We start from the raw sequence: 15,048 nt of genomic DNA, 5'->3' as shown, positions 1-15,048 counted from the left end.
TTGCAACACCAGCCTTCTGGAAAGCATCATGTAGAAGATAATCTTGTGTGAGAGATACAATCCTCCTACTCATTTTGAGCTGCAGCTTCTGCCACAAATAGGTTCTTTCAGAATCAGTACGGTTATCTGTTGAATAGCCCTACCATTTGCACTGCCTTCAAGGACTGTCAGAATAAGCTGACACAGTTGACACAAGACCTAGAAGTGGACAGCAGTTGAGATTGGGTGTATGGGGACTATGGGGTTGCGTCTAACAACCAGAAAAGGTGCTACCACTCAGCATCATCACAGGCCTAGGTGAAGCCAGACTGCAGCCAAAATAAGCTGCCTACAGACAGCACAGTTGAACTGATATTTTGTGCAGTCAGTGCAAGTCCCCCAGAGAAAAAACTCTTAAATTGTAGCAGAGCTGTCAGACCTTTACCATTTTGACTCATAATCAAGCTGCAGAAGAGCCTCCTGCCTCTCACTGCAGATTTTGGGTCAATCAGAGATATTCACAGCACATTCTTGCTGCACAGGTTTTCTCTGCCAACAGCTCAAACAGTCTTGGGTGGGTAGAAAAGAAGCACAGCCCGTGCATATGTCTGACAAATTAAGTCCTTCATCTGCCTGGAAGGATGTATCAGAATTCATGGAAAAGCAGAGATCTTAACAAATCTTCTTTTCTCTTAATTTTTCACTTGATTTTTTCAGATGAGCCGGTCCTTCTTGTGACTTTCTCTCTCTCTCTCTTTTTTTTTCTTTCTTACATACACATATATAACCTGATCTTCAGTGGTAATGGCCATTGGTTGTGGACATCCCACAATAATCACAGACCAAATAAATAGACATTCAAACTCATCAAATGTTGAGTGATCAAAAAAAAAAAAAAAAAGAGAGAAAACAAAACAAAAGGCTTATTGCTTTCCCCTATCCACTACTCTAAGCTCCACTAGCTTTTTAATTTGCTGCCATGTCAAAAAAAAAAAAAAAAAAAAAAAAGCTCATGATAAATTTTCCATGGTCAGATAACTCTTTTCCAGTCCTACAGTTTCTAGAATAATTCTCCATCACTGAATGTGTTAGATTAAGAAAATGCCAACTCAACTGTGTAACAGATAAGAACATCACACCAGAAACGTATAATTCTATTTTCTCAACCCCCAGCTGTACAGCAGAAAAGTGTGTCTCTTTACCTGGAATCTCATCAGTCTCTCCATTGGTATGCTTGAATCGATCTCCTTCCACACGGACATTTGGACACAGAACGTCTGAAAAAGCAAAAGAACCAGTACAAAATTATCACAGGTAAATACATCATTTTGTAAGATACGTAACTAACAAAACCTGATTTCCTAGGATTTGTCCACTTCCATGTGGTCCCACTGTAAAAATTCTGTTCCCTGTCTCTCTCTACACACCCTAAATTCCCTTCCCCTATCCTATCCCTTAACCACAGGCTAGGCAAGAAACCAAACACCCTACACCTGGTTTTGAGCTACTTTTTTTCTTGACTGGCCAGCCAAGAAGCCCAACAGAGCCTTCCCCAAAGCTAAGACATTACTTTGGCTTTCTTTCATTGCTCCATAAATCTGCATGGAAGACACAAAAACTCGAGAACGTTTAAAATGATTCCACTGTCAGATTTGGTGAGAAGGCCCATCTCAAGGCCCAGTTAATACTGGGGTGCTGCTCAAACTTTTCAGATAGATAGAACAGCTCCTACTCAACAATAAATAAATAAATAAATAAATAAATCTCTACCCAAAACAGAAACAAGATGGGAAGCAGTATCTGGAGCACAGAATGATGAACCGACATCGGTCATGAAAAGGTCCCATAAGAGGCCAGTGTCAGAGACAAGATGAAGTCCACTGTGAGGTATCTTACCAAATTGTGCGTGGTTCCCCTGTCAACACTGCTCTAGGGCCATGACTCTTTACGTGTCTGTTCTCCAGTTTGCTCAAGCAGAAATCACCATTAAGTATGACTAAAACTTTGAAGAACATTCAGCCCTATACACAGGCTTCAAAGGAGATAGTGAAAATACCCAGTCATTTCTCATGCTCCCAATTAGTGTCATCACAGCTGTGGGTAAATGCTTTTCTGCAGAGAACTGTCTACCTATCCACCTCTTTCCTGACATATCTTTGAAGCAACATTTATTTATGCTTTGTTTTCCCAGATCAAGAGATAATCGCACGCTTGTAATCAACGGGGACAACCAGCTCGAGGAATTGATTTAATGAGAATGTACAAATGAACCTCTGACTTTACACTGCATGCACAGCCCCACGTTCATGTCCTTTCTCTTATTTAAACACAGCCTGGTGAGGAAAACTAAGTCCCATTCCTTCATTTACCTAATTGCAAACACCATAATATATATACATATATTCTGCAGTTGCAAAACTCGTCTTGCTGCATATGGTGTTTAGTATCACCTCCACCTGATGTTTCATACATTTTTCCTTCAGTATCTTTAGTTGTCGTGCTTGTCAAGGAGCAGCAAGGGCCAGCTGCTTCCAAAAGAGCATGGAGCCAGGAGCCAAGAGTAACCCCAGCACAGGCAATGCCCTCACCAGTTGGGCACAATCCCACAGGGCTCTCTCAAGACTTGCTACAGGAGGTTCACCTTGAACTGTGCATGAAGCTACATCCGAAATTGTGAGATAAGAATGATTTTTCTGAGGATGTTGACAGCAGAACCTGTATTTCTCCTCCTGCTTCCTGACTTTCAATAAAAAAATCTGGTATTCCACATTGTTTAGTTAAGCCTAGCAATGAAATCAGATATTCTTCCTGTTCCATTGTGCTGATGAATTTACGGGCCAGATTATCAGCTGCAGCTGAGGTACACTAAGCTCAATGGAAACAAAGAAGACTGTAAAATCCATTGCCAGAAACCCCAAAAGCCAACACAGCAATAAAAAGCAGTTGAACACATCAAGCCACCCTTTGCTGCAGCAGCAAGGGAGGCCAGAGCGCGGTCGTTCTTGCTAGAATATGTTATCCAGGGTGTTTAGAATTGGGATAATTTTGTATCAACACAGCAGAAAAGTACCTTTACTCAGCCAAGGGTCTGGTGTTGCATGGTTCACATAAGCAAGGAGTTTGTCAGTACTTGTAGAGCACTTCAGTCAAATTCCTACCAGCATGTTTTTGAGAGAAACACCAGCATGCCCTGTAAGGTCCCCTCCAACCCAAGCCATTTGTGGCTACATCTCTTTGCCAAGAAGAATCATGCAAGCAGATTTTCTTTGGAATATCTTCAGGGCTGTTGCTTGTACAGATAAAATTCAGAGCAGTCACCTTTTTTTCACACCACACAGAATCACAGAATGGGTTGGGTTGAAAGGGACCTTAAAGCCCACCCAGTTCCAACCCCCCTGCCATGGGCAGGGACACCTCCCACCAGCCCAGGTTGCCCAAAGCCCCATCCAGCCTGGCCTTGAGCACCTCCAGGGATGGGGCATCCACAGCTTCTCTGGGCAGCCTGGGCCAGGGCCTCACCACCCTCTGAGTAAAGAACTTCTTCCTAATATCTAATCTAACTCTACCCTCTTCCAGTTTAAAACCATTACATCTTATCCTACCATTACAAAGCCTGATAAAGACTCCTACGGACCAGCCCTAACACATCCAGGTCTTTCTTGTCCTGGTGACCCCAGAGCTGGATGCAGCACCACAGCAGGAACCAATATTGACTGATCACAGGGTCAGTTCATGTAAATTTTAGCCAGAGATCTCTTGCGCTCCATTTTCCTTAGTGGTTTGAAAGCCAGGATACTTCATTCAAGACTGCTTACGTCTTTCGCTTTAGACAGGTGAAATGATCAGTTTTTTCCTCTTCATCAGAGGCCTGTACAACTTCCCAACACAACAGCGAGACACTTCTCTGTTAGGAAAACTTTGAAAACTGAAAACTTTGAAACCGTTAAGACTTGCAAGAGCCAAAGTTATGCCATTTCTCCAACTCAAAACCAAGCTGTACTGACAAAAGATTTTCTTAGAAGTATCAAAAGCCCTGTGCAGATATTAAATTGATGCTTTGAATTCTGCTTTTGCTAAGAACAAATGCTCTTTTGGTTACAGGTACTGAGTCAGTGCAGAAAACAGTACTTCTGAGGCCTGGTCTCAGAACTGGAAGATGTATGGCTGTGCAGTAAAATAAGCAAAGTAAGAAATCAACATGAGCAAAATTCTTGCAAATAAAGAGTAAACAAATGGAAGGCATGAATAAAATCACAAAAATGTCATTCACCTATGCTGCCTCGGAGACATACAGAGGGAAGAATAAAACAAGTCTCAAACACAGCAGGGTACCTCTTTGTGTAACAGAGAACTAATGTTGCTAAATTATAGATACATTAATTATCACTCCTATCTTTAATGACATCAGACACCCTCCACTAGGTTCAATTAGAAAGAACCACGGCTTCCTAGCAGGGAAGTACGGGCTAGCAAAATCTTCCTGGTTGTAGCTCCTGTGTTTGAACCAGGACTATACAGCAAAACCATATGCTTGGCTAGGTGCAGAACTGCCTAGCCACAAAGAAATAGAAACGCCAATTCTCTTCTTACAACTTTGTCCTTTAAATCTCTTATTACCTCTTAAATAACTGTGGCCTCGCTTTGGCCTTTGTTTTACAAATGTCTTGTGCTGCCTTCCTGTCCACATCTAATGCACAAGAACAAACAATCCACAAGGAAAGAAAATATTTGCTATGCTCACTTTCCAGCTACAGAATAATTCATACAGACATATAAGAGGTTAGTGCTTTACCACCTAACTTAGCAGCACAGCTCCTTGTGCCCAAAGGAAGAGTGTGCCAGAATGAAAGCACATCAACTGGCCCCAGCTGGAAAACAGGTCCCAGTGCTACATCCAGGGCTGCACTGAGAGAAAAGGGATGGCAAAAGCTGTCCCCTTCTTTTGGAGCCTTTCATCCAGATCCCTGATAAAGACGAATCTTTTAGCACCAAAGAAGACTGCTTACGCCCATTCTTTCTGCTATTGCCAGGCCAAACTTCAGGCAAACACTTGTGGTGTTTGGAGAATTCCTCAGAAGGTTTGCAGCAGTGAGCATCCAATGTGAGTGGCAAATAGAGTAATAAAATCTGCACTGCAGCCACACCTCTTAATTCGAAAGCATTTAAGCATACTGTAAAAGAGAAGACAAACTAAGTAACCTGAGCTTTCAGCCACTGGTCATTATTATGTCCTTTCTGGCTACCTTAGAAAATTTGATTCCCATGCACGTAAGTATTTCATAAAATAAAATTATAGCCCTGGTGTTTTCCTTCAGAAGCAAAGCAATATGATTTTGCAGTAGCTTTTAAATACATATTGCTTACATATTGCTTCCTTGTCCTCTGCCTTATGCAATATTCTATCAATCCCTTGCTCTATCCACAAATTTTATCACCAACGATTTTATATTTATGTCCACAGGGTTCGCAGAAATTTGGAATAGCACCAGGACTTCTATATATCCCTTTTACAGCTGCACTAGAAATGATGCCTTTCCACCGATACCTGCTACATGAGTTCAGTCAGTTCTTAATCCGCTGTATAGTGTTACTTTTTAATGCAAATGTCATTCAGTAGGCAGTAACAATGCCTAAGAACAAATATATTATATCTGGGTAGTTACCATATCAACCAAACCGTAACTCCTTGCAGAAAGAAATGAGTTTTCTTAGAGATGACCTCTTTCTCATAAAACTATAATCCCTGAATAGGGATACATAATAATTCTCATCCGTAATACTTTATTCACTGGCTTCCATGTCAAATTCCATGTCAACTGGCTTCCACGTCAATTATTTCTTTGTGACTGAATCAGGCAAACTGGTCTATAACTATACATTTGAATAACTTTTTGAATTAGCAACACATTATCATCATTTTAAAGGCCCATAATTAGCGTTGCGCTCAACAGCTAAATGTTTTCCCAGGTATCTTTCTTCTCTTATCCTATCTTTATGCTCTAGTAGTCCACACTTTCCAGCAATGACAGTATGTTTTGTTGGGATGGATGGAGATCATTTCCTTCCTCTATAGACAGATTTGTCAACAGACTTGCTGAATGTAGGATAGTCATTTGATTTTTTCTAGCTTCCTTTTTCGCTCTTTTTTTTTTTTTCAGAAAACTCCAAATTGTTCAGAATTGTTTGTGGACCTCTCATCAGTGAGAAAACAGAGGATCCGAATCAGCCTCACACAAGTCTTGGTGCTGACTCAATGACAATGGTTTTCCACTTTCCCTGCTTCAGGTCTGCTGGTGATCTCTACAAAAAATTCTATTTTTCCACCCTGATCCCTGTCCTCCCTCACTCCATCCTACTAGGTCCTCTGGAACAGAGACATATTAGCACAGAGGATGCCTGCTGCAGGAGTGCCTTAAGTACAAAAGAGTAACAACATAAAATATCCGGAAAAATATTGTGGTCATAGTGACAATTGAATTGCAAAGAGAAATGGATATTGTATATCCTTCAAAAAAGATGTTCAGTCATTTCCAATCACTGGGGACACTTACAGAAAACATCTCATGAAATCTTTCAAAAGATGCTCACACATCTCACAGTGCCTGTGCACCTGATGCACCAAAAAATGATGCAATACACTGGGCTCTGAAAAACTTCTGAGCTATCTCAGCACCCTCTACAGCTGTCTTGGACATCAGGTTTAAGGTGGGTTGCAACACTCTTTGGAGATGTCCTTCTCTGCACTGAATATAGACAGAGCTTACGTATCTCTTTTGCACTAGGTACTTTATTTTAAGACATTTAAATACAGGTGAGGCTGTATTTAAAAAAAAAAAAAAATGCTTAAGAACCTGACAGAAATGGGGCTCTCTGTCCCGCTTATTTTGATGGTGATATCTTCCTCTGAGTCCTGCTCATCACTGGACAAGCTGACTTGGTACATCTGAGCTTCTTGGTTCAAGGAAGCAGAGTGTAGTTTCCTGAAAGTGAAGCTCACACCCTTTTCTTTAAGCAAATTATACTGAGATCTGTTTGACGATAATGAGTGATTTAAACCTCACTTTTACATATCATCCTTTAAGCTACTCTCCATGAAAAAATCCCAAAGCTGTCAAACATTTTAAAATTAAAACAGACAGTGCACCTTACAGAGCATATGCGCTGTAAGAGACATGTCAGCAGAGCATGTCAGCTCAGGAACTTTCAGTAGCATTAAATTAGCATTAATAACATATTGACGTGAAACTGTAATAACAGGGCTAAGAATTTAGGAAAGAACAATGTGAATGATCTGATAGTTTAATTCTCCTTGTTATGTCAAAGGAAAGTCAAGGAAAAGGGACAGAAAAAAAGGAGAATGAAGGAAAAATAGAAAAGAACAGAGAGAAAGAGCAATAGAATGACAGACAGAGAGAAGGCAGGAAGGCAGGAAAAGGAAGGCAGGAAAGCAGGAAGACAGGAAGGGAAAGAAAGAGAAAGGGAGAAAGGGAGAAAGGGAGAAAGAGAAAGAGGAAGAAAGGAAGAGAGAAAGAGAGAGAGGAAGAGAAAGAAAGAAAGAAAGAGGAAGAGAGGAAGAGAGAGAGAGAGAAAGAAAAAAAAGAAAAAAAGAAAGAAAAAAGAAAAAAGAAAAGAGAAAGAAAAGAAAGAAAGAAAGAAAGAAAGAAAGAAAGAGAGAGAGAGAGAGAAAGAAAGAAAGAAAGAAAGAAAGAAAGAAAGAAAGAAAGAAAGAAAGAAAGAAAAAGAAAGAGAGAAAGAAAGAAAGAAAGAAAGAAAGAGAGAGAGAGAGAAAGAAAGAAAGAAAGAAAGAAAGAAAGAAAGAAAGAAAGAAAGAAAGAAAGAAAGAAAGAAAGAAAGAAAAAGAAAGAAAGAAAGAAAGAAAGAAAGAAAGAAAGAAAGAAAGAAAGAAAGAAAGAAAGAAAGAAAGAAAGAAAGGAAGGAAGGAAGGAAGGAAGGAAAGAGAAAGAGGAAAGAGAGAGAGAGGAAAGCAAAAAGGAAAAAGAGGGGAGGAAAAGGGAAGGGGAAAGGTAAAGAATTTGCTCAACACAAAGCCTCGTTTAGGGTCTACAAACATACAAATGGAGAAATGATTTTGCACTGCAGTGGGTTATTAAATCTACTAAACTCTCCCTTAAAGCTGCATTGAGACAGATTTAAACCACAAGGCAATATTTTCTTTCTGATATTTCCTTTTTCCACTTCTGGACTAGCTCACATTAGGAGGACAATAGGTTGTCCCTCTGCTGAGAACCCTAAATCCAACATCCTTGTGAAGGCAACTACCTCCCTTTGAAAGTTTGGTTAAAGTCATAGATCATAGAATATCCCAGCTGGAAAGGACCCACAAGGACCATCGGGTCCAACTTTTGGGTCCCCAAATGACCACCCCAACAAACAAACAAACAAACAAACAAACAAATAAATAAATAATCATTTGGACCATGTGTCTGAGAGCATTGTCCAAACAATTCTTGAATTCTGCCAGGCTCAGGGCTGTGACCACTGCCCTGGGGAGCCTGTCCCAGTGCCCGACCACCTCTGGGTGCAGAACCTTTCCCTCACACCCAGCCTGACCCTCCCCTGTCCCAGCTCCATGCCGTTCCCTCGGGTCCTGTCGCTGTCCCCAGAGAGCAGAGCTCAGCGCCTGCCCCTCCGCTCCCCTCGTGAGGGAGCTGTAGAAATCTCAGCACCATGTCTGTTACACGGATCTCTGACTAGGAGCGTTGTGATCCTGCTGCCCCTCAGGGTTTTCTATTGAGAAACCTTCTGTACAAAGAGCTAAACATAATCTCCAGTTGCCAGCACTCTGTCCTTTTGTCCTTAGGACAAAACTTTTTAAACAGTTTCTTCAATTTCATTTTTATTCTTTCAAGAATAAGCAAGCCCTCAGCTGCCAAGCACTCCTCCAGGGACTTGTGTATAATGAATGCTGAACACGTGTAGCTGTCAAGTTACACGAGAATAAAGCAGAGGTGAGAAGAGAAACACAAGAAGGTTAAAGCAAGCATTATTTATTGCCATGTTTCTTTTTTTTTTTTTCCAAACCCAGAATTTTAGGATTCCAGAATTTCAGCAGTGCCTAGTGCTTTGCCAGAGATTCAGCCACTCTCTGCATCTCCATCATTTTTCCATTTCTGCAACAGAAAACATCCACTTTCTCTTAAAAAGCATGATCTACCTAATTTAAACATTTGTTTTATCCTCTGACACAGATCTTTACCCCACCACAAATTCTACCCACTGCTAAAGAAAGCTTGACAAATCCAGGCCTCGTTAAAAGCTGTCTTCCAAAAATTTAGACCAGAACTCAAAATATTTGCAAAGAATAACATTTCTTTGGCCAATGTTCAAAGATGAATTCTGGACCTTGTGTGTTTTTCAGAGCTAAGCAATAATAACTTTGCCAACACGAGAGATTTGAAGGATTTAAGGGGGAAGAGCTTAGCTGCATAGAACAATCTTCATTTTTCTTTGGTGGTTAATATGGCATTTTTTTTTCTGCATTGGAAGAAATTTTCCCATCAAAGCTCAAGCTTAAAGGACAAGGGCCTGGTGAGAAAATTCTTCTTAAAGTTAAGAAGATTTCATGAAACTAGTTTCTCAGTGGAGCTCTCCCAGACCCCATTAGCTCTGCTCTTCAGTTACTTGGTTCACTGTGCAGCAGTTCCTCCAGAACACTTAACTCCCCGCAGTCAGTTGATAACATAAATGACTCCTATATATAGCATTTTTTTTCTTTTATAAAACACTCTGCATGGAGTATTATGAAGCCTCAAAATTCATTTTTTCTAAACACTTTTAAAAATACTTCTTTTAAAACTATACCTCCACGCTCTGCCCATATACACTAAAGACTTTTTGCAAATGTCCATTGTCAAATGTTCCTTTCCAACAAATGAAGTGATCCTTAATGTGCAACCCACCCTCAAAAACAAATTCATAAGGAAAAAAAAACTGGCATATCTTTCAACTGCAGTGGCGGCACTGACGGTGTAATGATACTGCAATTGCTTCTATACTAACATTATAATTTGCAGCAATGTGTAAGTAAAACAGAGCACCGCAGCAACTATGTGATTCCACCTTGCAGTTTAATGCCTAATGTAATTCTTCCTTTCTGAAATCATGCTGTATCTAGGACACCGTGAAGTTTGAAGTCCATCAATGCCAGGAAAATCAGCCCTTCATGGATGCCGTAGCCAAGGTGGATTCTGCCTTTTTCTCTCCAAATAGTGCCTATGTTGATTCTGGACGAGGTTGCTGTATTTGCACACAAAGGGACCAGCACAGTGATGGGTCTCACAAATGCACATGATGAAATGGAAATGGGACAAAAAGCCTCCCCCCTAGCAGAGCTTATGGACTGAGCAAACACAGACAGCCAACCCTACTCCTTACGACATCACAAGGCACTGGTATTGTCACGTTTCCTTTAAATACTACACATTTAGTAATGTAGACTAAATATGAACCAGAACCCAGCTCAATCCTGCTCACAAACTTCCCTGGCTTCAGAGCAGGATCAGAGATGACTGCAGTGGGAGTGCAGGTATATTTTTATCAGCACAGCAGCCAGAAAATGTGGTTCCGTGAGTAACCACACATTCAGTGCCCTGCACTGCTCAGTAGCTGACATATATCACTCAGAGGACAAGCAAAGCTATTAGTAGGTATTACACCCCAGGGTGTATTCACACCACACACATTTAAGGTCCCAGACAGGAGGATGTTCTTTGACTCCTTCTACGGGGACTGAGAAGCAAGGCTCCTTCAGAGGGCAATTCAGAGCAGAAACCCAAATTAGGTGCCCTGATTTACCCCTGGAAAAGCTGTTCTCCTCTTTCTGATTACAGGGGGAGCTTGAGGACACACGGTTCCCAAGTTAGACGTCTATCAAAGATGCTACAGTTGCATTCATCCAAGTAAAACAAGCACAGTCAGATGCACTGAGGCCATGGCGTGTTCAGGTTCATGTCTATGCTAGCAAAAGGTTTCAGCCTCCAAAACAAGGCCTCTGCTGTCCGTGAACAGTCCCTGGCATGCTATAAATGCCCATCTGGGATATACAAATCGTCAGACAGAACATTAGCTGGCCTGGGCCAAAATGTGCCAGACATCATTCTCCAAGTTTACCAGCACAGATGAGTGCATTACATTGCCCAGGAACGCTTCTGGCCACATTTACGGTTCCTAGTTCAGATACAACCCGTAAATATCATCCTTTGCTAAGAGCTCTGTAATAAAGATCAAAAGGAGCCTCTTGGGCAAAACTGCTAAATTCATTTTGTGGTCACAGGTCACCAATTTTACATGCACTCATTTCAAAAAAGAAAGTGGGAAGGGGCTGATTGCACAGCCGAGAAACATCTTATCCTGTTTAAGTCAGGACAGGGGAAATGCAGGGCGTTCTGGGATTTCCAAGCACTTAAAGTGCTTTTGAACCTGGTGAAAAAAAAATAAAAAATTATTAAATTTTTTTTCTTTTTTCTGAACATCTCAAAAGCTTTATCTCCAGGCTGATCCATTAGCCTATCTTCAAATCTCCATCCAAAGATCCTTTTGGAGCTCCCAAATCTTGGTGAGGACTCCTCTTTCCAAGAGATACCTACACTATAGGATTCTCCGATAGCCTCTCCCTCTCTAACACACCCACAGAAATGCAAGAAACTCGTTGGACGTCTGACAGCAGACGTATCTTGTCAAGAGGACCGATGCAATTAGCACCATTTAAGTGAGCAGCCTACAGAATTAATTTGCACATGCTCCCACAGGAATACATGGCACTATGGGAATATGAATATAGCATCAGGCCTCGGCACTTCCAAGCTAATTTGCTTGTGTCTGCCCCTAAACAAACACACAGACTGCGTGCCAAGGAGCTTGTCGGCGAGCAGCACAAGGTTTTGAGGAAAGCAATTAGCAGCTGCGGCGCTTTCCATCCCGACTGTGAGATGATTGCTGCAATGGGGCGTGAGTCCACCCCTTTCCCTTGGGTTTGCCTATCTTGAGCAAGAGATGAACCTTCACCTTGCAAAGTGTGCTGGAACCCAAAGAACTGCAGGGTTTCCCAAGTGACTGATCATTGCCTTAGCAGAAAAATTGCCATGAAAATGGCTTCGTGCTGATGACCTATAAAATATTCAATGGAATGACAGTGTGGGGTTGAGTCATATCCCATGGCTGCTCTGCGGGTACAAATGGACCATGTCTCCTGACCCAGCTATTAGGTTCCTCACATCAGTTTTAGGTGCGTTCCTTGCCTGTACATCATGGGCTGCAAGGCTGGGAAAGTTTCCTGTTTGCCTCTGTGTCCCAGATGATGACCAAGGATTAAAGGTATTGTTCACTTGGCTGTGAGCAGACAAAGTTACCACTTATCAAGAGAGGAACCCAAAAGTATAGGGTGAAGAGATCAGTATATAATGTAGTTGACAGGTGCAGCTCCTCATTCAAGGGTGGAACTAAAGTCAGTCCTTTCTGGTTTGGAAGAGCTGTTGTACATCTTCCCTCTGCTTTTTACTGAAAATAGGTTTAACTTTCTGATCTGGTGTCTCAAAAACTCAGATTAAGATACAGATTAAAATACAATTTAATTATTAATAACTTATAAATAGTATATAGAGATAAAACATTACATATACCATATAATAATAATAATACAGTGATAATTATATATAATAAATATATTTTTATTCAAGTACAAATAAGATTAAAGTACAGATAAATTTCCACTGTTTTTCACCATGGAGTCTATTACCATTATAATTTGCTTCTAATTCAAACATAGTAAGCAGAAATGCAAAGGGATCTGTGGACTGTATGTGTGTGGTCTACGAATGGCAAAGAAAAGAAGCTTAAATATGCCCTACCAAACACCACAGCTCTGCTACAGCAGTGTTTTAGGGTCCACACAGCAGAAGAGCTAGACAACTACTAGAGCATCCTTAGCTGTTTCTTAAATGCCTCCCACCCCAATATAGCTTAATTCCAATATCCTTCAGTGTAATGAACAAATTTGACTTCTGTGGTCCATAAGAAGAGCTGAACTGAAATATCTGTGCTTTGTATTTGTTTTAAAACTTAAAAGGATCTATACTACATGTGCAAGTGTTGATTGTAGAATCAGGAGGAGAATAATCTCAGCTATGAGGAATGGATCTCTCTTATCTTTCTTCCTGCACTATTAAACAAGTAATATGGAAACAAAATTTTGCCGGGAGCAAATCTCACAACAGGGAGATGGGCTCAAATGTTGTAAAATGCTTTTGACAGGACAGAGAAGGTGTTTTTTGTTTCATTTGGTTTTAAAAGTAGCGATTCTGTGTTAGCCCTGTAATTGAAACAACTGAGATTAAAAACAAATTCAGTGCAAAGCTTGGATGCGCTGGGTCTCACTCAACAGGAACATTACAATATTTCTGCTATAAAACCCCATCCATCTCACTTGCACTCAGTACTCATGAAAGGCACATTTCCTAAATGAGCCCAGTGGAGCGGTACAGCCACAGATCTGCAGAAGGAGGTCCAAGCCCACCGGTGCATTACCCTCACGTGTGCCTTAGCAAAGAGACAAAAAGTACAGAGGCTCCTAAGGAAAGCACTGGCAAAATGGTGAGGCCCCAAGTTAGGGTTTATAATTGACATTATGAAAGCAAATCCTGAAAAGACTGAAAAGTTTAGTTTATTTGTTAAACTTTTACAAAAAAAAAAAAAAAAAAAAGGCTTCCCAATAATAAGAAATCCAAGTGTGGCATTCTGTTCCTTCAAAGTAATTCCAAAACTGAATTAATTAGGAGCAACTTGTTTTAAAGCTGGTGCCGTTACAGCCGATCAATAAATATACACTAGCTGTACTCAAATAACTTTCAAGAGAGATATATAGCTCAAGGACATGTTTTAAAGGGACTCTGACCGGCGTTACTCTTCTGGTGTAATTATACAACTGCAGATTGAACAGTATCATCTTCCACGTGGGTATTTTTTGGTATACTGTAACGGTGGCTTTGGGACTCAAACCTTCAGCAATTTAATTATATCACAAGAACAAAGCCAGGAAATTTCCGTATAAATACAAGGCTTGACTCTGGTTAAGAGTTTGTTTTTGTTTTGTAAGGAATTGTAACACCACCTTTGCAAAATAAAGGGTTTCTGAAGATAAATAAGTGACTTTAGTTTCCTCTCAGAAGAAGCCAGGATAAATTAGCATCCTGGCAGAAGGGGCTGGGTGCACCTGGTGAATGCCATGGCTCCAGCCACATAGGCTCCCTCCATCCTCCCTAGCAATATCCCTGGCTCCAGCTTGCTATTCACACACATTTCAGCCAAAAATATATTGCTCAGGCGTCACTTTCCCATTTCTCCAGGGCTCTGCTGCAGCCCAGCTTTCAGCGTTTTTAACAGCAGGGAAATATGAGCCTCATGGGACCACACAGAAACCCATCCGAGCAATTTCCAGTGCGCCATTTTGAGCTCGGCCTACACCAGGAGCCGCAAATTCTGTGGTGGCCTTTTTTTTTTTTTCCTTGAACATCCCCCAGGGACGGTGCCTCCACCACCTCCCTGGGCAACCCGTCCCAATGCCTGACTGCTCTTTCGGAGAAGAAATGTCTCCTCATTTCCAACCTAAGCCTTCCCTGCTGCAACTTGGGGTCATTCCCTCTAGTCCTATCACTAGTTACCTGTGAGAAGAGGCCGACCCCCAGCTCCCCACACCTTCCGTTCAGGGAGTTGCAGAGAGCAATGAGGTCTGCCCTGAGCCTCCTCTTCTCCAGACCAAACACCCCCAGTTCCCTCAGCCGCTCCTCACAGGACTTGTGCTCCAGGCCCTGCACCAGCTTCGTAGCCCTGCTCTGGACATGGTCCAGGGCCTCGATGTCATTTTTGACACCTTTACTGAATTCAGGACCATTAAGGGACTGTCTGTGTTTTACTGCTCTCAAACACACCAAAAAGTTCCAGGCCAAAATTTCTTACTCATGTCTTGAAGGATAACTCCAGTCCAATATTCACTTTATCCAAACAGCCTTGTCCACCCGCCCATTCTCACACATGCCACCAGGTCCATACTTTCTA

The 15,048-nt window shown here is 41.4% G+C and overlaps 1 protein-coding gene across 2 annotated transcripts in view; it reads right to left on the bottom strand.

The window, feature by feature from the left end:
• COL22A1 (collagen type XXII alpha 1 chain) overlaps window positions 1–15,048 on the bottom strand; it is a 232,239-nt gene that overhangs the window by 159,556 nt on the left and 57,635 nt on the right. For both annotated transcript variants that reach the window (XM_083826393.1, XM_083826392.1), the window contains one exon: window positions 1,182–1,256. In XM_083826393.1, coding sequence (XP_083682519.1) covers window positions 1,182–1,256 — 75 coding nt within the window. The remainder of the gene's footprint in view (window positions 1–1,181; window positions 1,257–15,048) is intronic.

Source organism: Anser anser (assembly GCF_964211835.1).
Source record: "Anser anser genome assembly, chromosome: 2".
NCBI lineage: Eukaryota > Metazoa > Chordata > Aves > Anseriformes > Anatidae > Anser > Anser anser.
This window is presented reverse-complemented; position numbering and strand designations above follow the sequence as displayed.